Source organism: Puma concolor, chromosome B2 (genome assembly GCF_028749965.1).
Source record: "Puma concolor isolate L17-30 chromosome B2, mPumCon1.1.hap2, whole genome shotgun sequence".
NCBI lineage: Eukaryota > Metazoa > Chordata > Mammalia > Carnivora > Felidae > Puma > Puma concolor.
The window spans coordinates 99,016,612-99,041,834 of NC_141671.1; the positions used below are offsets into that span (position 1 = coordinate 99,016,612).

At 38.2% G+C, this 25,223-nt stretch overlaps 1 protein-coding gene and 1 pseudogene across 1 annotated transcript in view; both read right to left on the reverse strand.

Annotated features, from left to right (window-relative positions):
• Positions 1–391: 391 nt before the first annotated feature.
• On the reverse strand, positions 392–8,447 carry LOC147581135 (proteasome subunit beta type-3 pseudogene; annotated as a pseudogene).
• A 1,749-nt stretch (positions 8,448–10,196) lies between these two features.
• OSTM1 (osteoclastogenesis associated transmembrane protein 1) overlaps positions 10,197–25,223 on the reverse strand; it is a 39,646-nt gene continuing 24,619 nt past the window's right edge. Inside the window, exons 4-6 of the mRNA XM_025925957.2 lie at positions 19,401–19,568; positions 17,018–17,183; positions 10,197–12,408 (exon numbers count right to left, since the gene is read on the reverse strand). Coding sequence (XP_025781742.2) covers positions 12,353–12,408; positions 17,018–17,183; positions 19,401–19,568 — 390 coding nt within the window. The 3' untranslated portion in view covers positions 10,197–12,352. The remainder of the gene's footprint in view (positions 12,409–17,017; positions 17,184–19,400; positions 19,569–25,223) is intronic.

Sequence of the window (25,223 nt, forward strand, 5' to 3'; positions counted from 1 at the left end):
GCCATTCTATATGATTATGGCAAGGCTGCCAAATTGCAGGACCCTGCTGTTTAACAGATGAACAGAGATGTGAGTGTGTGTGTTAGTGGTAGGAGCAGCCAAGCATAGAATCTTAAGCCCAGCCAATCATAGTACTCCATTCTCTTAGGCACAGTGATTGGTCCAGGGATGGACAATACGTGCCAGTCTGGGCCAATTAGAGCCCTTTTCTGAGACTTTTTAATTTGGAGCTGTTGGGGAGGAAGCAGGAGTGGAGAAGAGGTGTTGCTTATTGGAAGTATGTGAGTGAGGAGTACCAGCAGCCTTTCTCTCTCCCTTTCTTTCTCTTTCTTTCTTTCTTTCTTTCTTTCTTTCTTTCTTTCTTTCTTTCTTTTTCTTTCTTTCTTTCCTTTCTTTTTTTCACTACTTGGAGAACACCTGTCTGCAGTAGGAAAGAATGAAGGCAACATAGATAAGTGGGCAAAGGGTACATGGGGCAACCAGTTGAGTTCCTGAGTCCAGTCAAACTAGAAGTTAGATCACTGCCTGGACTTTCCAGCTATGGAATCCAATAAATCTCCTCTTAAGCATGAGCTAGTTTGAGTTAGGTTTCTGCTATTTGTAATCAAAACACATCTTAAGTGGAAAGAAAGAAAGAAAGGAAAGAAAGAAAGAAAGAAAGAAAGAAAGAAAGAAAGAAAGAAAGAAAGAAAGAAAGAAAGAAAGAAAGAAAAGAAGTTGAATAATATGCTCTTGCTATTGGAAATAGACTTAATAAACATCTAAGAGTCCACAGTAAATTCAATGAAATGAATGCTTAAGCACATTGGTAACTAAGAAATATTTATTAGCAAATTATAGACAAATCAAAGGTGTTAGGAGAATGTTGAAGAAGCTAATTTTGCTCATTTTTGTCATTTTCCTTCTGACACTGGTAGTTTTTGCTTTTGAAATTATAAGACGAAGAAAACAAATGTGTCAGTCAAGAGAGAAGGAATTGATTGAGAGGCAAGAAAAGGAGGTATGGGAATAAAATGACGGGAAGGGAATGTTGAGAGATGGCATGGCATAGCAGTTCTAGTCTGGGAGTCAGGACCTGGGTCAAAGCTCTGGCTTTGTCACTACTGTTCCACCAACTTGGGTAAACCACTTTGACGAGTTGTAATTTCTACACCTGAGAAATAAGGAAACCTGGAATAAAGGATGATAAGGTCCCTCTTGGTTCTAACAATCTATCATTCTAGCATATCCTGTTTCTGCCAGAAAAATGAAGGAAGCAGGGGAATAGGGTGCATCACTATTGGATTTGCAGCTGTCAAGAGAGTGACCTAAGTTTTCTGAAGAGGTACAGCTTGGATGTCAGCTGCTCTGAGACACCCACACCAGCCTCAGATCATCCCATGGGCAACTGAGGCTCTGACTTTACCCTGGAGGGTCAAAACATGGTCAACAATTATTGGGCTGGCGATAGAAGTAGATCCAAGGCAGGGCTCCCTGTTTATAATTCATTAAATAATTTATCTAATTCCTTAGGCAGAGAGAGAACCAACCTAATCTCCCTCTTCTCTCCCCACCCTCTTCCTACCCACTAAGGAATCCTGACCCACACTAAATCCTATCCAGAGGAGCACACTGGAATCCATCCAACCTAGCAAGTGCAGCCTGCTTGGCAGAGACCTGAGCAAACCAGTTTCACACAGGAAAATTCAATAGCCTGCTATTATCACAGCCAGGGAGGCAGGGGAGGAGCAGTCCCATCTATCGCCGCGATTTGAGGAGGTGGAGAAGTGAGAATGGGAAGAAGAGGTGAATAAACAAACAGGGAAAGGAAGAATTATAGAAGGTGCTCCTGCCCAAAAGTTGGGGCTGAAGGATACTGTGTGAGAAGAAAGGAATTTCCTTCGAGCTCTTTCAAACTGTTTTCTCCATTCTCCACCAAAATGGTCAGCAAGAAGTTTCTCAGTTCTTAGAGTTCTGAAAAGACTTGGTACACAGTAGGCATTTAATATGCATTTACTGAAAGAAAAAAAAAAAAAAGAATGGATGTGCAAATCTATTGGTCACCATGTTTACTCTCTTTGTCTGACTTTCTGATGAACCACAAAAATGGAATATACTCCATAGAAGAGAAGGCATGATAAGGATAGGGGCTAATTTCAGGCTCGGCTGAGGCTGATAGTCCCCACTGTGGACTACCCAGGCTGAGTCATAATAGGTCACATCACACAGAGGGTGTTTCCTTCAGTCAATGAGCAATTGTTAAACAACATGCTCTTATGGACCCAGGACCATGTAGATGTTAGTCCTGGACTTCTAACTGAAGAGGGTGTTAGCCCATATAGAACAATGATATGAATCACATAAATGAATAAATAGCCTTGTTTAGGGAGAACTAGAATTGCAATTAAAGTTCAAAGAAAAGAGAGATGAGTGGGGCTGGAACAGTCCAGAAAAGCTCCACTTAAGTGGGATTTGACCTTGCTGCAGAGAACAGGCAAATGTTCATTCACTTGGGACAAACTTGGGTTAACATTCTGAACTCTGATCCCACCTGGGTCATCACAGTGCTATTTCCAGCTGCATGGCTAACCCCCCTTCCAATTTGCCTTTCATAATCTGCATGGCAAGTGAGATTTCCATCACCATTAGAGCAGAGGGGAGCCTCACAAGGAGCAGTGCAATTTGAGCGGTGATGAAGCCAACAGGTTTGATTCTGAAGGTTATTATTGCTGCCAGGCTGTAACCTAGACATATAAACTTGCTGCTTCAAACGTTCCATCAGGAGAATCGGCTGGGGTGCACTAATCCTAAGTGAAACCCTCTTGATTACAAAGGCAGAAACGACAACACCGTATCATTTAACCACTGAACTTCATAATGAAACACAAAGCGGCATTAAAGTTCTCTGCCTGTAATGCCTCGGTTTAAGCAGTTAATCTTATTTTAGCTGAATGGCATGTTCATTACAGCAAATAAGTAGGTAATATGTGGGATTACTGAAAGGAAAGATAAACCAGTTATGGGCATCATGTTGATTTTTTTAACTGTCTGATTTAACTTGGTATTTTTCATCAGTCAGAACTAATGTATACTCATCTAGCAGAAATTAAGTAGATGGGACTCTTGCCCAGAAAAGCTATTATATACAACTTAAGATACTAGTTTTAAGGGCAGCAATCCATGGTACTCAGCACCAGTTCCAGCCTGGAATCTTCAGTGCTTAAACTGGAGTGTTCCTGAATGGTAAGATGGCATTTCTCTCTTTTCCATTAAGTATGTTTTCACCACTTATGCTTCTCATGGGCAGCTGAAGGACTTTTCTTCAAGGTCTCAAATATCCTTCTGGGTGGAACTGCTACAAAGACGCCTTCCAACATAATGTATAGTGCAGGGATGTATCTTATCTCATTCACACATGCTTTCCTCAAGCAAGTACTGCTCTTACTCCAAACGCCATTCACTGAGCAAAGGATACGAAAGGGAGATATATAGTCCCTGAACTGGAGAAGATTACAATCTAGCCAAGAGAGGAGGGATAATAATCACAAATGTAAGGAACCCAGGAAACAACGTGAGAGGGTGTATAATCCAATGCCAGTTGCACAATGCAGTCCATAAGGGAAAAAAACTAGTACTTACTGAGCAATATGAAGCACTACATATTGGGCATTGCACTGTAGGCTCTTTGTATACTTAATCTCATTTAATTTGCACAATAATCTTGTGAGAACAGTATTATTACTTCCCATTTTCACAGCCCTCCCAAAGTGAAGGCTCAGAGAAGTAAATTGCTTGCCCAAATAAGGGGAAAAACAGGAGTTTAAGCCCAGGTCTGATTGATTCTAAAGCCCTTGTTTTTTCTGTTATGGCAAAGTGCTTCCTTAAAAAATACGAAGAAAGAGCAGAAGAAAATCCTAAAAGATGTAGTGAAAGGAGGGGAATTGGATCTGAGTCAGAATGTATCTTCAGTCCAACTTAAAAACAACAAAGTTCATTACTAGTACCTATTTGAAAATCAATTCTACTTCCAGAAACAGCCTAAAGAAATAAGCTTTCCAGGTAATGCAATGACCTTAAAACATTTTAACTCCAAAAATAATCCCCTCTTGATGTTTATGCCATTGTTGTTTTTATCTATTCATTCTTTCATATACATAGATATATATCTATCTATATATTAGAGAGAGAAAAAGAGACATCCCACAGAATATTATTGTTGTGTCCAGTCATTATTATTTAAATTTATCTATATATTTTACCCTTTTCATCAATCTTTTCTTCTTATACCTGAGTTTCCATCTAGGGTCATTTTACTTCTCCCTGAAGAACTGCCCTTAGTAAATCCTTTAATATGTAGGCCTGCTTGTCAAAAAAACAAAAACAAAAACAAAAACGAAAAAAGAAAAAAAATATGTAGGCCTACTTGTGAGAATTTTCTGTCTTTATGTCCATAGATGCCTTTATCTCCTTCTTAATTTTGAAAAACATTTTTGATTGGGCGTAGAACTCTAGATTGTCAATCACTTTCTTTTAGCACTTTGAAAATATTCCATTTGTCTTCTGGCTTTCATTTTCTCTTGAGAAATAAGCAATAAGTTTAGTTATTGCTCTTTTAAAGGTAATATCTTTTCTCCAGCTGGTTTATAAGATTTTCTCTTTGGTTTTTATCTACTATGAATGTGACTAGGTTGTTTTGGTTTGTTTTAAATTCTTCTTGGGCATCTTCATTTGTGGCAATGTTTTTCACCAGTTTGGAAAATTCTCAGCTATGATGTTTTCAAAAATTGCTTCCATCTCATTTTCTTTCTCCTTTGCTTCAGGGACTCTAACTATATTTATATTAAATTTTTTAATGCACACCCTCTATCTCTTACCTACCCCCTCCCCAATCTGTATTACCAAACTTTTTTCTTTCCCTGTTTCCTTCTGAAGATACTCTTCTAACATATTTTGAGTTAACTCTTTAACTATGTCTTATTTGCTATAAAACCTTTCCATTGAGTTAATTTCAGCTACCATATTTTTGGGGACTTGGTTCCTTTTAATGGCTTCCGTAATTGCCAATCTTACTTTTTGTTTTACCTCTTTACCTTTTGTTTTGTTTTTGAAAGAAAAACTATTTTACTTAAAAAAAAAAAAGTAGGCTCTGGGAACAGAAGATTAGTCCATTTGAGCCTTCAGTGTCCTGGTGATAATTTTGTCCTTCTCAATGATGTGGACAATGGCGCCCATGCCTGGCATTGCATCTTGATCCACAGCATTCAGCATGGCTTGTAGGATGGTTTCAAACAGTGTTCTGGATCCATGTTAGGCTCCCAGAAGGACTCATACATCCCATTCTTGTTTGGAGTAGATGTCACTGACCACAAAGTCGTCAGTCACCATGGGGTTGCTGATGAGGTCTAGAGATCAAATGAAGAGCTTAAAGGTCTTCAGGTTCAACCCAGGGATTTCTGGCTCTGTGTAGTAGGGGCCAAACCATCTCTGTACAAGAGGTTGGCCATGATGCTCATGAGGGTGTAAGCCTTGATCTCCCAACCATCCTTCAGCTCATACAGGTTCAACCAGAACTTGAGTTGCTGGGCAACAGTCTGGACATCAGTGATAAGCCCAGTCAGTCCTATATACAGCTGATTGCCCATGGGAAAGAACTTCTGAAATCCCGTGGTCACCATCTGGGCCTGGATCCCAAAGTGCCTGTCAGCAGCAATAGCCACACAGTTCTTCCCTTTCAAGGCCATGACGGCCCCTCCATTATAGGACATAATAGACATAATTGCAGTATACTGGGACCTCCAATAGCCACAATTCCAGTCAACTGGTTAAGGCCCTCACTGCCTGTTTTACCTCTTTGAATGTATTAAACAAATTGTTGAGCAGTTTTCCATCAAGTAAAAACAGTTGACAATAAAGAAGCAATCAGCGAGTTCTAGTCCCACTTAGGATATAGAAAGCCAGTAAACACTGCTCCTACCAACTATTTTGCTTTGGGAAGAGTACAGGAGGAAGAGTAGCAGCCAAAAAAGTAAAGGTAAAAAACCTGAAATGTTAACAGAAGTTTAAAGACCAAGTATGGCTAGAATGACAACTTAGAACCCCTGGGAGCCATGGATACAAAGTGTGTGCCCCATTTGCCAGCACTTTTCCATAGGCCTCCCTGGGTATTCACAGGAAAGACTGGGTGCAGATCAGGAGAATTGAAAGAGCCTCCTTTTGGTGAGACAGGCATGCAGATGACGGCCAGCTACCAATGCGAGACAGGCATGGGGCCCATGTCCATCTTCCATACAAAGAAAAAGCCATCTGCCACTAAAGGAGTGGTACTAAATCTTCTTGCCCCCTGGTCCCAAGATAAGGTTGGCTGTGGCAGAAGAGGAGTTGAAGCAAAAGCCATCAGATGCTGGAGGAAGGCAAGAAACCTACCAGTCACCAGGATCCTTCACTGATACAAAGCAAGGTCTACTGTCAGTGAGAAAGAGACAGAAAACTCACTCCCATTTAAGACCTCCCCCATTACAATGCAGTGTCCGATTGCCATGGGGGAGAAGGAGGCCCACCCTAAAGCTCAAGAGCCCAGGACCTGCATGAAACTGAGGTTAGAGGGGGGAGAAACAATGCCTGCCCCTACCATAAGCCTTGCACAAAGAAACAAGCAAGAGACCCCTATAGCTGAGGAAGAGACAAGACCATGGAGAGAGATCCCACTTAGCACGGTTATACACAGTCTGCTGAAAGTTGAAGTAGGAACACTGAGAAGAACTCTCTTGGCATTCTAGGCCACACACCAAACACAAAGTAGCTGCACAAATTCGATCACTGGAGTAATTTGACCTGTGATATACTGAAGGTAATAATATTAACAATAAAACTCAAATCCAGATCAACTACTGATGGGAGGTATTCAACCCTCACTCCTCATACTAACAGTCTGATAGAAATGTTTGCTCAGTTGTAGGTATGAATACTAGTTATTTCAGTTTCTACTGTTCTTTTTCATGTAATGTCTGACATTTAGGCAAAAATTGTAAGATGAATTAAAAATCAAGAAGAAAATGACAATGATGTATTGTCAAGAGATGAAGTAATCAAAGAACTAGATCCAGAGATGGTTCAGTATTGATACTATCCAACAAGAACTTTAAAATAACTGTGATTAGGGACACCTGAGTAGCTCAGTCAGTTAAGCAGCCAACTCTTGATCTCAGCTCAGGTCTTAACCTCAGGGTCATGAGTTCAAGCCCCATGTTGGGCTCCACACTGGGCATGGAGCCTACTTAAAAAATAAAACATAAAATAATATAAAAATAACCATGATTAAAACACTAAAGGATCTAGTGGATCTAGGAGAATACAAAGAAAAATACACCCAGACACATCACAGTAAACCTGCTGGAAATCAAAAATTAAGAAGAAATCTTGAAGGTAGACAGAAAACAACAAAAACATTACATACAGAACAAATACAAGAACTATAGCAGGACTCTCTTCAGAAACTTTGCAATCCTGAAGGCAAAGGAATGATTTCTTTAAAGTACTGAAAAACTTAGACTTTATCACAATCCCATCAGGTCATTTGAATTTTTGGTGTTTGTGAAGCTAATGGGGACAAAGAAAAATGGTGGCACTATGGGAACAAGAGTAAATGACAGGGCTTAAATCCAAGGAGCTGGGTGGACTTGAGAGCCAAAAGTGACATGGATATGCCTCGTGAAAGCAGACTATCAATAAGCAAGGATCTCAACCCCCAAAAGGGTTTTCCAGAGCCTGACCAGGTCAGTGACTGCATTCTCTAACTCACTTCCAGCATGGTGGGGTTGGTTACAAGCAAAATTTCAGTACCCATGTAAGTAAGCACCTATCCATGGTGTTTCAAAGACACAGAATGAGTGGTGCAGATTTGGTGATAATAGCTAAACTACAAAGGATAGTTCCTATGATTCTATCTATTGTGGTATTAGGAGACAGGGGGAAAAGCGAACAAAGAAAAGAGGACATAAACCTAGCAGGAGGAGCCAAAGCAGCTAAACAACAATTTCATGTTTCTCCTGAGATGCTGGGTTGGAGCAGGAGTAAGTCCTGAGTGGATGGTGGGCAAAGTGTGGCAAGCAGTGTAATTTCAAGCAGTCTTAGCCCTTTCACAATGTCCATCATTTTCCAAAAGCCTCCCCCAGTAAATATACAATCTAATACTACTCCTAGAGATTTCCATTCCTAGGTCCCTCCTATATAAATATTTGGGAATCACAGGGGAGAGGTGTGAGGGGAAAGAGTAAATGTGGAGATTCTACTTGCTCACTCACACTCTTTACATCCTGTGCTAGCTGTTTGCCCACACCATAATTCTCCAAACCCATAAGGAGAAAAGCAAGAGAAAGAGCATGTGTATGTGTTGGGGGGTGAGGTGGGAAATGCTGGAGTTTGACTGATAACAGTCCCTAGGTTGTAAAAACAAAACAAAACAAAACAAAACAAAACAAAACAAAACAAAACAAAACAAAACAACAAAAAAACACTGCCTTGTTTAGTGAAGAACAGCCAAGATATAAAGAGGATTTGGATTTTATTTGTTTGTTTATTTATTTTGAGGATTTGGATTTTACAAAGCCACGGGTCAAGCCCTTTATATCTCAGCTCCTATTGCATTACTGGCAATAGCACTTCAAATGAACATACAAAATGAAGTACTAATAGGAGGGAGAAAGGGAAGACATAACTTCCCCTCTGGAATCAGGGATGACTGTCAAGCTTTCTCTTGTGGGCCTCTGCCTCTGAAGATACACATTCTGGTGACCAGAAACCTACTTCCTTCTGCTTACTCTTCTGCTTCAGAAGTCAAAACAGGATAAGCTAACAACTTCCAATCCTCCTATCTACATTCTAGTTGTCTACAATTACTCCAGAAATTACAGTTGTTGAATTGTTTTTCACTTCTAATGCTATTGGGCAAAACTTTTGGATACAATTCTGGTACTTAGGTATGACAATGGAGGATTTACTACAATATCTAGCTAAAGATGGGCTTATCATTCATTCCTTTTAAAGGTTTGAAATATTTTGATTGCATTTAGGTACTGGGATGGATGTTTTAAAAAATACATCTGTTTATCACAGGAAAAAGATTTTAAAAATTATTATGGAAAACCTCCCTACTTTAAGAAGCATGAATTAGTCATATTATCTTCTAAAAGCCCTCTTTAGTTCCAAGGAGACAAAGAAAACTACTGGTCATTAAGTATGTTACATGTATGACTAATATTTATTATACCCGATGTAATAGTTTAGAACAAGCAACCCTGGTAGAGTTGTAATTTTTATGTGTTACATGTATAATTCAGCATAGGCCGAAGCTCTTTTTATAATCAATGTGATCATTTTTTGGAATTTTGGATGAGCCGAGTAGAAAAACATTTGATTAGGTATTTCAAGTCTCAATTTTATTTTAAATTTTTTTTTTCAACATTTATTTATTTTTGGGACAGAGAGAGACAGAGCATGAACGGGGAAGGGGCAGAGAGAGAGGGAGACACAGAATCGGAAACAGGCTCCAGGCTCTGAGCCATCAGCCCAGAGCCTGACGCGGGGCTCGAACCCACGGACCGCGAGATCGTGACCTGGCTGAAGTCGGACGCTTAACCGACTGCGCCACCCAGGCGCCCCACAAGTCTCAATTTTAGATTTGACTATCAAACAATGGCTCAGTCATAAATAAGGAGCTCCATGATGTTCTGCTTCCTCAATTGAGAAGATAGGAAATAAGTGATACACTTTTTAGAGGGAATTCATGCAGTGGATGGGTTAGATCCAGCTGTCTTTAGGGATCCATCTGGCTCTCAAAGTCTGTGACCAGATGACCACTAAGGTTTCTTGTAGCTCAGAAACCAATGTGCTTGGAACATAAATTTTTTCCTATCTTCAACAGGTACATAGGTTACTGGTGTAAATTTTGCTTTTTTAATTCATTGCTGCTGATGTCTATTATTTATAGATGTCAAGTCTTTCATCAGGAATGCAACCCCAATAATAACGTTCTGGAAAAACATTTCGGTTTATAAGGAGTATACTGCAGTAGAAGTACAGCTCATCCATGAAACATTAGAAAATGCTGTCCTCTTAGAAGTAACCTTTACCATCTACACTCTGGTGGTATTGATTTAGAGTCACATTTTAAGATAGCTAGCTGATGCTAGTTCTACATCTCAAATCCAAACAAAAAAATAAACAATCCAAAAGTACATTTTTATTAACAACAAAATGATTAGATGGTACTTTTAAAGTAGGCATTTAAACTCAATGCCTGAAAAACTGATGTGTGACGTTCAATTACATCTGAAGTTTTAAAAATATATCTTAAAAAAATCAAATATGGTGCACTGCAATTTTTTTAAGTTACTTCCTTTATTTTAAAGTGTCAAAAAGCTAAAGATGCACACACATATGCTTATGTGTCTCAGAATTTAAAACTATGCAAAGAATTTATCTGTATGACTAAAAAATGAAGTATTTACACACTTCAGTGTAATGCTTAATACTCATTTTTGAAATCTATTGCTGATGCTATGTTGAAAGAGCAATGACTCAACCAGAAAAATAACAAAGGCTATCTTTTCTTTTCTAAAGTGCTTATTTGCAACCATACCCAAAAGCAATGGTTTTTAGAAATACAGAACATTGAAAGGTGATCAAAGAGTCACTACTTACAGATTCAAATATGCCATTTTGTAACTTTGCATATGTAAACTGGTTTTATCTGCATTAATGAAAGATTGCTTTCAATGGCCCTCAACTATATGCTTCAAATCAAGACAGTGTTATTAGTATCAGCAGCATGAACAATGACAATGACAGAATAAACCCCAGCACATTTTAAATGGATCACAGCCAACTAGAAAAACTGTAACGGCTTTTGGATATGTTATATATCCAAAGATAAGCCTTCTTTTTCAACTCTACATACATAGTAAACATTAAAAAAAATTAAAAACACTTCCTTGCCTCTTTATAGAGCATTTTACTATATATGAAGGGATTAAAATTCTTGTACTATTTAACCTAATTCTTGTTTCTATACAGAGCAGGCTTCACATTCTCAACATTTAGAACAAAGCCTATTGCCACCAAGAAAGCAAGAAGGAATTAACAAATGAAATACCTAACACTAAAAACCTGAGGGAAAAAAACTGTGAACAATTCTGAAATGAAGCTTTTTTCTAGAAAGGTTGATACAAACATCCCAAAATAGAATTTGCTTTCTGATAGTGAAATATCTGACTTCATTTCTATCATATCACATTTAACTGATTTAAATAATTTAGAAAAAAAACAGGCATCTTAACCTAACTGCTTTCTGTATCAGACTCATCTTAACTCATGCCCTCAACATGAACCATTCGACAGTCTTCTCGTGAGCACCCCTCACGTCCCTATTTTCTGAACCTTAAGATTTTTTTACCCCTCCTCTCTCTCCCCTCCAAAAATCTCCATATATCCCAAGAGAATCTCCATTAAAAAAAAAAAAATAACAACTTAAATACATATTGTGAGAATGCTACATTTGATTTAAAGTAGTAATAAATTATAAATTGCCAAATAACTTAATGTAATTCACAATGCAAATCCCTGGTAGAAAAAGAATCCATCTTGCCCTGAATATAATACAGCAGTCCAGTGATTTCAAATTATTTAAGAAATAAAGGCAAAAATAAGGTGTTAAATACAACACTATTTATAAAAGTTAAGTAAGAAACCAGTTACCGTAAATCTTTTTACAAAGATAAATGTAATGTGCCTTCCTGCTTCTAAAAATTGTTAGGGAGGTTTCTAACTAGTGGTTTCAAAAATCACTTAAAGTAAACTAGAGATTGAATTACATATTATTTGTAATGTATGACATATTAAATATATATATAAAACAATAATACTGCAATGGTAATTTAAATTAATCTTTGGACCTGCTACTTTTTGGCAAGTATATTTCTTTTTCAAAGTCTTTGCTATAATTAATTAATTTTTAAATGTTAGTTTTCAAAAACTTTGCTACTAAAATACTATATTAATAAGGAGCTACCAGAAGTCTCAAATAGTAATAATATGCCTACAAAACAAAACAAAGATTGTCCTTGCATCTTTTGTTATTGTAACAAATACTCTTTAAAATAGACAACATTACTTGGCCTGGAAATTAAAAATACCCAAACCCTTAAAAAAGGAACAAAAAAGGAAAGAAAAATTGAAAATCCTTATTTAAAAATAAATCTGAAGTCCTTGCATTTCTTAGGAACTTGACTTGTCAAATCAGTTTATCTTCTTTTGGACCAAGCTGCATCTCCTACCATTCACCCATGGAACAGGACGTTACTTCTCCGTTTTGTAGATTTCAGTTTGAATTTTCTTGAATGTTTGCAAAGCTGGTACTGGACTTGAGACGTTTGGCTAGATAAATCAAAAGTATTATATTTTAACTCAAATGTAATTCTCTAAATGTAATTATTCATTATTTTTATGTAAACTATAGTATTCATCTAATAATTCTATGTTTGAATCAGAATAGACTCAATCTTCTAAGAATTAAAACCCAAGTCTATTTTTTTCTACCAACCTCAAAAAACGTAACTTTGCTTGAAGCCACACATGACTTTGTTAGAAGCAGCACCAAATAAAACAGACATAATTTATATCATCTTGAACATCACAATCTCAAATATGTAATATAGGTAAGAGTATTCTACTTAAAAATTGGAAGTGTTACAAGGTACAATAATAAAATTGTATATTTAAAAGTCTAAGTTAGTAGGGTGCCTGGATGGCTCAGTTGGTTAGGCATCCAACTCTTCATTTCAGCTCAGCTCATGGTCTTTTTTCTTTAACATTTATTTATTGAGAGAGAGAGAGAGAGCGTGAACACAGGAGGGTACAGAGAGAGGGGGAGTCAGATTCCAAAGCAGACTCCAGGCTCTGAGCTGTCAGCACAGAGTCCGACATGGGGCTCAAACTCACAAACCGCGAGATCATAACCTGGGCCAAAGTCAGATGCTTAACCAACTGAGCCACACAGGCGCCCCAACAGCTCAGGTCATGATCTCATGGTTCGTGAGTTCAAGCCCTGCATCAGGCTCTGCACTGACAGAGGGATTCTGCTTGGGATTCTCTCTCTCTGCACCTTGCTTGCTCTCTATCAAAAATAAATAAATATGTGGATCCTGAGAAACTTAACAGAAGACCATGGGGGAGGGGAAGGAAAAAAAAAAAGGTTAGAGAGGGAGGGAGCCAAAACATGAGAGATTCTTTTTTTTTAATTTTTTTTAATTTTTTTTTTCTTAATGTTTTTATTTATTTTTGAGACAGAGAGAGACAGAGCATGAGCAGGGAAGGGGCAGAGAGAGAGGGAGACACAGAATCGGAAGCAGGCTCCAGGCTCTGAGCCATCAGCACAGAGTCCGATGTGGGACTCGAACTCACAGACTGTGAGATCATGACCTGAGCTGAGGTCAGACGCTCAACCAACTGAGCCACCCAGGCGCCCCAAGACTCTTAAAAACTGAGAACAAACTGAGGGTTGATGGGGGGGTGGGAAAGAGGGGGGGGGGTGACGGGGGGCACCTGTTGGGATGAGCACTGGGTGTTGTACGGAAACCAATTTGACAATTAATTTCATATTAAATAAATAAATAATTTTTAAAAAGTCTAAGTTAGAAATCCAAATCTAGATTTCTCTTAATTCTATAATGTCAAAAAATTGTCAAAAAAAAGTTGAAAAAAACTTAAATGGCTTACAAAAAAAAGTTACATTGAGTTATATTACATGTGCACAGACACACAAATACATATGGCTACTAATAAAATATGTGCAATCAATTTTGATTATGATGCTAATGGGACTGAATCATTAGGGTTAATAAAGGAAATCATGGCTATTTTGCTTGGTAATGTTTGTGCTTATAGTTAAATGTGAATGTTTCTCATGTTCCATAAATGAAAAACAATTGTGCCATAGTAAAAGTATCTTACATTGGATAACTAGGAATCTCTCTACTTCAGAGGCTTTTAACATGAGAGTAGAGGTTGTGGTCAGAAGGTCTGCAATGGGACCCAGGCATCTGTTTTTATGTTTTGTTTTAAAGCTCTGCAGACAATTCTGATATGTGTTCAAGGATGAAAACCAGTGTTCTGGTTTCCATCAGGGTCGCTGCTAACCACCACTCTAAGATGACAACATGACTTTCTGGACCAGTGTATTGCTTCAGGCTAAACTAAAGGGCAACTTAACCTAAAAAACTGCCTAAGCTAGAAGTCTACTCTTAAGCTTCTGTGGGTTTGGGAGACAAACTAAATCAAGAGGGTTTCTCCCTATGTTGTTTAAAATTACTAGAAATAATCTAGTTTCTCACTAATTACCAAGTTTATTAAACTAACCAGGTGCAATGCCAATGAGTACATGCATCTACAACCTCCTTGCTTCCTTATTCTCTAATAAATCCCTATATCCTTCAAAATTCTACTCCAGGGGATATAAAAGGAGAGGGGAGGGAAGGGGAGGGAAGGGGAGGGGAGGGGAGAGGAGAGGAGAGAAATTCTACCCCAGAGATCTAGGGATGAATTCCAACAGCCCTAATGCAGAGTTGGTCTTACTCTCTGTGGGCCAACCACACTGTATACCTTTAACTACATCTGTTGTAATAATTGGATTATGGTCAGTGTGTTCTTTGAGGGCACATATTGTGCCTTGTTCCTTTTTTTTTTTTTTTTTTAATCGCTAATTCCTACCACAGGACTTAATAAATTGGGGCATATAAAATTGTGACATAAAAAAAAAAAAAAATGTCCATGAGATAACAGCACAAGAATTGTTTGCTTACACTAGCATTTCCTTAAATTCATAAATCAATTCATAAACATGAAACATCACAGGTAATATGCAAAAGTTCTGTCAAGTTTTGGGAATATAATCTCAGAACCTTTAATTTATATTCAGGTACACTATGGAGATCATAAAAAGGAATTTCACAGGACTAGTTATTTTAAGGAACACACCCTAGGAAATGCTAACATTAGATAGACGTTCTTTTGTCCAACAAATATATTTGAGCACCTAATATAGGCCTGGTACTTTCTAGATACTGATATAGTGGTGAACAAGATAAAATCCTTGTTCTGATGGAGCCTCCAGTTGAGTCAGGAGAGCAAATAAGATAGAATATAAATGAAAAAGTTAAGTTAAAAAGTGTCATCAAAGAAAGATGATAGATATAGGAGAATTGAAAGAAGGATGTCTTAAGGATGGGGGTCATAAAATGTATCTTTGAATAAGTATCTTTGGCTTAAGAGCTGGATGACAAGGAGCCAGTCAAGGAAGGTAGAGAGGCCCAGTGTAAGAGCTTTGGGAAGGGGGCAGTGTGAATGAGTTTGGTGTTTGAAGGGAGCAAAAAGGCCAGTCTGCCTACATACAGCATCATGAACAAAGAAAGGAGTGGGTGTAGTGAGTTTAGAAAGGTAGATGGGGCGGGAGGGGCAGGTCACACATAGCTTAGAAAGCAGACCCTGGAAATATGTTTTGAGTTTATTCTAGATGCAACAGGAACACAGGAAGGTTTCAAGTGGGAGAAAAGCATAGTAAAATTTGTGTTTGAAAAATTACTCTACCCACTATATGAAGAATGGATTGTTGTGGGTCCAAAAAATGGAAGCAGGGATACCAGGTAAGGGACTCCTGCATTAGGGCAGATAAGAGATGGGATGGCTTGGGCCAAGGTATTATCAGTGGAGGTAGAGAAAAGATAATTTAAGATACATTTTTGGAAGTACAGCTGTCAATACTTGCTGATGGAGTGAAAAAAGGTAGGGAAGAGAATATGGGAATGGGGAAATAATAAAGAAAAGAATTAAGAAAGTAAAGATAACAAGGTTTGTGGCTTGTACAAGCAGATGGATGAAAGTGACTTTGAAAAACCCTGATCAGAAGCAATAAGTATCTTCCACAGAGTTAAACTGATTTGCAGGCAAATACGATGCTAAACTTTAAAAGTACACTAAGCCTTGAAAAAGAAAGTTTCTCAATAGTGAGGTCCCTGCAATATTTTGTTAAAACTGTAAGTAAGTGCTTTTAGGACTCATTTATTACATATTTTACAGAATACTAGCAATCTTTGAAAAGCTTTGCCAAATACACTCATATTACAGACTTTCCCCTCTATTAGCTAGCTTTTCAAGGTGACAAGACATTACAAATTCAGTTCAAGCTGATCTGTAAGTAGCTTTTTTTAGTTAAATATATTAGTGAGGTTAAATAAACTGTGAAGAAGAAAGGCTAGAAAGAAATTTATAAAGGAAAGAAATTTTATATCATAGGTTCCTAGACTAGGAATAATATTTAAGAGAAAAAAAAGCCTAACTTTTTTCTACAAAAGACATTCTCTATTTTAAAAATTAAAATTATTAAGGGATAAGCCCATACCTTCATTCTGATCATAAACAAGAAACCCACTAGACTTAGAAACCACTCATCTTCAGCTAAATAGGAACTTCTAGTTAGTGCTTTTCCTGCTCTGCCCTATTTGATGGGGAATATGTGTGGGCACATGCTGTATGTGAAGTAATGTCCTTGCAACTACAATTCCAATTTATTCATAAACAAATTGTCTGTGTGTTCACTATAGTTTCTCCCTGCCTTTTTAGGTGGCTTTCTAGGTGGCTCTGCCACAGCTCTGATGGGCCTGAGAGCTGTCCACCTCTCCCTACCATGGCCGTTCAGGTCTGCAAAACCTTTGTTGCTATTCTTCTGTTGTTGCCTACCTAATTCCAGAGCTAGCTCTCTCAGTTAAAACATCTGAAAAGATACTGTATGTTGACTTTTGATTATTTGTACTTATAGACTTCTTACACATCTCTCCTATTAGTAAGTATTTACTGTAAAATTTGAAGCAGAGAGCTGTTTTAGTCTAATACAGTTTGAGTTTTCAGAGTATACATCATTTCTAAAACAGGCTTAAGTTTTTAAAATACAGGTTTTAGTTAAATAAATAAACAGTCGTAAAAAGAAACTTACGTAGAATGAGTTTCCGTTTCTTTTGTTCTGAGTGAAGAAAGCTACTAAGGTAGAAGACAATGGGTAGAAAGAGAATGAATACAGAAACAGCAATTACAGGCACTGTGTCACTGCAAGGGACAGAACAATTGAAAGTTCGACTCCAAAGTTTTCGAGTAATGTTCATCTGGAACGATAGCAAATAAAATTACTTTGTTTTACATTTAATTTGTCTTCAAGTCATACAATTATTTTATTAGTAAAATAACAGGCATCCAGAATTTAAAACTAAATATACATCCCTAAAAAATCTATTGATAGTTGAGGACAATTTCTTCTGCCCCGGAAATTAGCTAGTTTACAATCAGTCACTGCGTAAGTTTATATCATACAGAAATTTCATATTCTAAATTCATAACACCATCCAAAGAATGTCAGCCTTTCACAGATCTCGGAGAACTTGTATCAACAGAAATATGGTTAGACCATGCTTCATTCATTAAAGAAGATTTAAAAGGGTAACAATGTGAGGTGATGGATGTGTTAATTAACTCGACTGTGGGAGTCCTTTCACAATGTATATGTATATCAAATTATCACGTTGAACACTTTAAATATATTACAATTTCATTCATCAATTATATCTCAATAAAACGGGGGGGGGGAAGGCTCACAAAAACAAATTTTTTTTATGTTACATGTGTAATCTCACTGAGCTTGTTGCAATATTTTTAGAATGAAAATAAAAACATCAACTAAATATGTAAATACAGCTGTTCTTCAAGAGATGATATCTATGAAATGTTTAGTACCTTACCTAAGATATTATGAAAGATTCATATGGCAAATAATTGTTTAAGTCCATAATATCTAATGAATCATGGAAACTTTTTTAGGTAGTATTTCATTTAGCATCATACATTAAAAACAGATATATTTAGGGGCAGTAATACCCCATTTTCATTGAGCTCACAGTTTCTGTCAAACATGGTAAGTGATATAAGGAAACTATCAAATTTAATGTAGAAAACTGTTCTTGCCTGAATTTTGAGATATGGTTTGCAAATGGTGCTTTGTATGTTTACTGTAAGCTTTGCTTACTGTAAGAAGGACGTTCTAAAAACAGGCAGTCATGTTGATTTCCTATGTAATCCAACCTTTGTCAGAGAATCAATACTCATCTTTCTTCTTCATTTTAAAAATGATGAAATAGACTATTATTCTTAAAATAAATATTTAGTATTTACTGAGAGCCTACTAGAAGCAGGTACTCTTCCAGACATTAGAAAAAGAGCAGTAAAAAAATAAAAATCCCCATGGTATACCCACCCATTTTAAGTTGATAATAAATGCCTTTTGCCATCACGAATATTATTGATCCACCATAGTTCACTCTGAGCTGCTATTCATATTCATCATTCTCAACCATTAAGTTTATTAACTCTGACCTTTAGTTCTCTACTTTTAGCCAGTAATTCCTATTTCCTTTGATGCCTCAACCCTCAGGCACCATATTCCCATAAAAAGGCATGATCGCCATCTAGTGGTGCCCCACATGAAGGCCGACTATACGGTGGAGGAAAAATCTTTTTTGTTAACCATTTAATCAACATACATTACTAAAGGCCTATTATATGCTTGGCACTGTTCTAAATACTGGACAGTAAACAGAAAAGGACAGGAGGTCCTTTTCCTCATGTGGCTTATATTTCAGTGAGAGGTAATAGACTGTAAATAAGTAAACAAATTAAAAATTTCAGATGATAACAGATATAAAGAATAAAAGCAATGGGATAGGAAGCAATTCAAAAATGGCTTCAGAAACACACGGTAGCAGGGCACCTGGGTGGCTCAGTCAGTTAAGCGGCTGACTCTTGATTTCGGTTCAAGTCAGGATCTCACAGTTTGTGAGACTGAGCCCAGCGTTGGGCTCTGTGCTGACAGCACAGAGCCTGCTTGGGATTCTCTCTCCCTCTCTGCCTCTACCACCCCTCAGCTGTTCTCTCTCTGGAAATAAATATATAAGCTTACAAAAAAAAAAAAAAAAGAAAAAGAAAAAAGAAACACATAGTAGCAAAACCAGAGACTTCTTGAATCAGCAATAGCACATAAGAAACTGAAATGTAAACATATAACAACACCCATGCCTCTGAAAATGACACATTTTATCAACCTTAAAACACCAAACGTACCAAATTGTCAACTCATTTATGAAGTACTTGATTTATGTTCATTTTAGTTTGACATATCAGGATATTCTAAAACTCTACTACTTTATAACTAGTTATTTCTGGTTGAAGACAGCATATACAGATTCCAATATATCTCTAAAGGGGATAGTACTACTGAAGGCACAATCAACAACACTGCAAAATATGCATCATATCACAAGTAAAGTACTTACTGCATCTTCCACATCAATGCATAAATGTGTTCCAGATTCAGCCTTATTTTCAAGTTCATTCATTTTTTGCATTTCATTGTATAGACTACTCAGAGTTTTGTATGCTTCACGACAGTTTTTGCAAACTTCTGAATAATTCCTTAACTGCATAAGACTGTGTACGCTCACCTAAAACATCAAAGGCACATTTAATACACACAATAAACATTACATCTCTTTTAACATAAGCTATTTGACCTCCTAGCAGACAGGAAACACTATAGCACATTAAAGTACTGAGCTGTGTGATGTTAGACAGGTTACTAAATCACTCTGAGCCTGTTTTATCATCTATAATATATTGCTACCACTACCTGTATTATAGGTCTCAAGGATTAGAGAAGCACGCACATAGCAAAATATTTTTGCACTTTCTAGTTACCCTTAAATTTTGAAAACCACTGCACTAGTCGCTGGTAACTGAGAACAATAGTTCCGATGCCAAATTACTAATGTCTAAATCCCCCAAATGTCTTAAATCATCTGGTCATTTATATGGCTGCTCTTATCTATCCTACTCTCACAGAATAAACCAAATATGACGTTCCCTGTGCTGACTTCAAAACTGAAGTCTGCCTCATTGAGACAGAAGGCACTTTATTAATGCGGAAGGAAAAGGCACCAAAACTACATCCCCACTCAACCCTCTTATGTCAAGGTTTGTAATCCAGACCTCTCTAATCAACAAAAAGGGACTAATGCCAAAGGATTATATAACCTAAAATGAAGGTAGTGGATATAATATATAAGCTATTATGTTGCTGAATCTCAATCTTTTCCATTTCCGCGACTGACACTTGTCTTTTCAAGAGCAAGTTTGCTAACCAGTCAGTTCACATCTTTGCCTTCTCTTCCCTTATTCATTACCTTGTTGCCTGAAGAAATGATATTAACTGAATATTGGAATGAAAGAGAAAAGAAACAATTAAAGGAATGAAAATGATGCAGCCCCCACAATGTTACCCCCCCACCACCATCTATTTAACAGAGAAACTAAGTCTCCCTTTAGTTCTGCCACAAGAACTAGCACATGGCCTGTTTTTCACAGAACAATTGTGCATTTCGCTAAATGTGTTCAACCAAAAATTGAGCACAGAACTTTGATGGCGGAGTATAATTTAGCCATTTATATGAAAATTTAAAATGCATATATCTTTTGACAGAGCAATTTCACTTCTGTTAAAGTCATACAAATACTCAAAAAAGACATGTTTGTAATAGTAAAATACTGAACCAAAAATCTCCATCAACATAGGAACTGACTGAATAAACGGTGGCATAGCCAAACAATAAAAAGACCTACAGTGTTTAAAAGGAATGAGGAAGTAGGATTCTAGAAAGAGGATGATACTAGCACATGCCTTGTGTCCTGACTTCTTCACAAGATTCAAGAAAAGAAAAGTAAATCCAGGCACTTGAATAGCACCTTAAATACAAAGGTGTGACATGCAAGTCTCACATCACAGGAAGGTTGTATTGTAGTATCAGCTACTATACCAGTCCCAGAGAAACTAACCAGAACCACAGTCTCTTGTGAACCTCTATCCCCTGCAGCCAGCCATCCACTGGCCTCTAGAGATGCAAGAGGCTAGAACAATAACCCTACCCTGTCCGCAGACCCAGCCAGAAAAAGGAGCCTTTCCACAGCCACCAAGACAGTCCAGGTTCTCAGAGAAGCCACCTGCAAACGCTTACTACCCAAAATGGATCCGGTCTGGAATGTAAACCCATTTTCCTGCCCAAGCACTGAGCGCGGAGCCACTGCCACAGACAATGTCACCAATTAGGCTGCTTCCCTTTTGACCTCAAACTTTTTTTTTTTTTTTAATTTTTTTTTCAACGTTTTTTATTTATTTTTGGGACAGAGAGAGACAGAGCATGAACGGGGGAGGGGCAGAGAGAGAGGGAGACACAGAATCGGAAACAGGCTCCAGGCTCCGAGCCATCAGCCCAGAGCCTGATGCGGGGCTCGAACTCCCGGACCGCGAGATCGCGACCTGGCTGAAGTCGGACGCTTAACCGACTGCGCCACCCAGGCGCCCCGACCTCAAACTTTTTAGTTGCGTTCTTTCCAGTTTGTCTCTAGGCTCAGGCAGAAGACCCTGAGGGCAAAGCATCTCCAGAGGGGAACTTAAACTACCCCCTGAAGCAGTAAGGGCGGCCCTGAGCCTGTAAGACACTGCCCATGATTGACTCCAGGACGATGAGGATGATGATCAATTTGACCTTCACTTCCTGCCTGCACTACCCACCCATCTTTGCCCCACATTTTCCTTATGTAAACCTGGAAGTATTTTCAGCACTTTGGAGACAGTCTTTGGGATGCTAGTCGGCTGTCTTCTGGACATTGGCCTCATAGAAATAAATTCCTTTCCTGTTTCATCACCAATCGGTCTCTCTGCCTTTGGATTTTGTCAGCAGCAAATGGCCAACCCTGGTCTGTTTGGGACCCCCAGAGCCAGGTGCTCTTGTACCCCGGATACACCACTCTTAAGCTGGCTCCCTTCTCCTCTTAAACACATGGGCGCATGCACACACACACCCTACCTATAAAACACTGGAGTTCTTTGGGGCCCCTTTATTATCACTATAGCTTCACTCATTCACATTTGGTCTCATGACTTTAAACACCATCTGATCTGATGATGGCCAAATCTGTATCTCCAGCTCACACCTCTCCCGTGCTCCAAGTTCACATATAACGATATTTGACATCTCAACTTAGGTGTTCAATAGCTATTTTGTATTAACTTGTTCAAAACAGAATTCTTAATCCCCAATCCCTTACAGCCAGTCTTTCTAGTGGCCCCATCATACTCTCGGATACTCTAGGATAGTCCTGCTTCTTCTTCCCTCTCTGATTAGCCACCACAAATCTCAGGAATTACCCAATCTATCAGCAAGTCCTGTTAGATATACTTGCAAAATATATTCTGAACCAATCTGCGTTTCTCCAACATTACAGCCAGGACCCCAGTCCACACCATCTCTCTCTCCTGTGACAGTTTCCTAAATAAGTTCCTCCTTTCCGTTCTTGCCCAGGTTCAACTGAGTTTCTCCACAGCGCAGCCAGAGTACTATTTTAACATGCAATTCATATCATGTCACATTCCTGCTTTAAATGGCTTCCCATTGTGCTCAGAATTCAGTCCATATTTCTTCCTTTGTTCTGCACAGCTCTACGAGATTTGGCCTCTGCCTATCTCCCCGTATCTCATTCACATATGTTCACTGTGCTCCAGCCAAACAGGCCTTCTTCTTATTCCTTGCACATACCAAGCTCATTCTCTCTCCCAAGGCCTTTATCCTTGCTTCTAAGGGAAGCATTCTTCCCATGGCTGACTCTATGTCAAAATTTAGATTGTCTCAAAATTCACCTACTCAGAGGTACTCCCTGCCCACCCTCTCTAAAGTAGCACACTACACCCCTTTCCAGGACTCAGTACTCTTCATGATCTCATTTCTTTGTTATTAGTCTTACCCCTACTAGGACATAGTTCAGAAGAACAGAAATCTTAGCTGTATTGTTTACTGCTCTATCCTCAGTGCCCAGAACACTACCTCCTGGCACGTATCAGTGCCCATTAAATATTTGTTGAATGAATAAGTGAGTGCATAGTGCCTGCTTGAGGGAATTTCTGAAAGTCAAGCTATAGAAACCAAACTCTATATGGAGAGAGAGATTTCTTTCAGCCCTCCCAACCTGGTACAACCGTCTTATCACACTGACCACATGAGCACATAAGAAAGTAAGATGAGCCTAACACTAGACATAAAAAGAAAACAAAATAAATTAAAAAAAAAACAAGCAAATAAAGTGATTCGAAGTGCAAATTAAACCTAGACATCAGAATAAATGCCCTAATGAAAAAGAATTCATTCAGCATATAGGAGAGAACTTTTAAAAATTAATTACAGCTCCAGGTACGAAATAAATGTCCATGAGTCCATATTGATATAAATAAATAAATGTGGAAGAAGTGGCAAATCTTCCTTATAGAAGATTTCTAAATAATTTAAGCAAACACTCACTCCTCCAGGACTTAGATCTTAATTTCCCCATCCCCATTCTTGTCACTTAGGAACTTGCTTCCAAAGAATAGAATATGGAAAGAGGAAGAAAAAGGTAACTTTGAGTTAAAGAGACCTAGAAAACACTACCCTATCCAGGTGATCAAGATTAACATAATCAGGGATAAATCATGGTGACAGCATGTACCTCTGACAGGATGTGATGAGAAAGGCACTTCACTTCTGTAGTGTTCTTCCCCAAAACCCATAGTCCCAGTGTAACCATGAAAGAAACATGAGACAAACCCAAACTGGGGGACATTCTATAAAATATGTGGCCAGTACTCCTCACAATTATCAGTCATGAAAAACAGGGAAAGATTGAGAAACTGTCATAGACCACAAGAGCTAAGTGTGGTGTGATGGGAAATAGGTATTTGGCCTTTGTCTCCGGTTCCTGGCACTGGGATATCCCCAGTGATAAGAGAGCCTTTTGTATGCTAATGCATGACTGGTGGCTGGGCGTCCCTACATAGCTTCAGGCTAAAGGCTGGTCACCAGAAAGACCAAAGCACGATTGGGTGTTGGAACTTTTAGCCCCACCTCTGACCTCTGAGGAGGGGAGAGGAGCTGGAGACTGAGTTAATCACCAGTAGCTGAGGTAATTAATCATGCCTACATAATGAAACCTTCACACACACACACACACACACACACACACACACACACACACACACACACACACAAAACCCTCAATGTTACAAGAGCTTGCTTCTGGGTTGGTGCATACAGAGATGTGCTGGAAGAGTGGTATCCCCAGCAGAGCATGGTAGCCCTGCACACACACCCCTCCCTCACACCTTCGCCTACACATCTCTTCCACTTGGGCTATTTCTGACTTGTATCCTCTGTAATAACCAGTAAACATAAGTAAAAAGTGTACCTGAGTTCTGTGAGTCATTTAGCAAATTGTTGAACTTGAAAGGGGGCAAGTTGTGGGAACCCCTTGACTTTGTAGCCAAGTCGAACGCAAGGGTAGGTAACCTGGGCACTTTATGATGGGCATCTGAAATAAGGGCTTCTTGTGAGACTGAGCCCTTAAATCTGTGGAGTCTGACATTAATTCCAGGTAGTTAGTATCAAAATCGAATTGTAGGACACCTAGTTGGTGTCAGAGAATTAGTTGTTGGTGTGGGAAAATCACTACACACTGGACATCAGAAGCGTTGTGAGTAAAACTAACTCACTTAAGGAAACAGAACAACTAAATGCAATCTGGAAATCAGGATGGAGAAGGAAGGACTTTACTGGAGAAACTAGCGAACACAAACTCTAGTTTAGTTAGTGCTAATGCACCAATGTTGGTTTTTCAGTTGTGACAAATGTACTATAACAAAAGATGTTAACAGAGTGGAAACTGAATGAGGGGTATATGAGAACATTCTGTACTATCTTTGTAATTTTGTTCTAAATCTATTATTCTAAAATTAAAACTTGAAAACTCTTTAAAAAGCAAATAATATGTCATCATATCTACAACTTATTTTTTCCAACTTAATTTAAAATGCTCAGCAAAAAACTAAACATATCTGCACATATATAAAGAAAATATGACAAAAAGTTGGTAATTGTTGAATCTAGATGATAGATATGAGTCTTCATTGTAACACTCTTTCAACTTTTCTGTGAGTTTTAAATCTTTTCATAAGAAAAAGACTGAAAAAATAATGCATATCATTTGTCACATTTATCTGCAAAGATCTGAGATAAAAT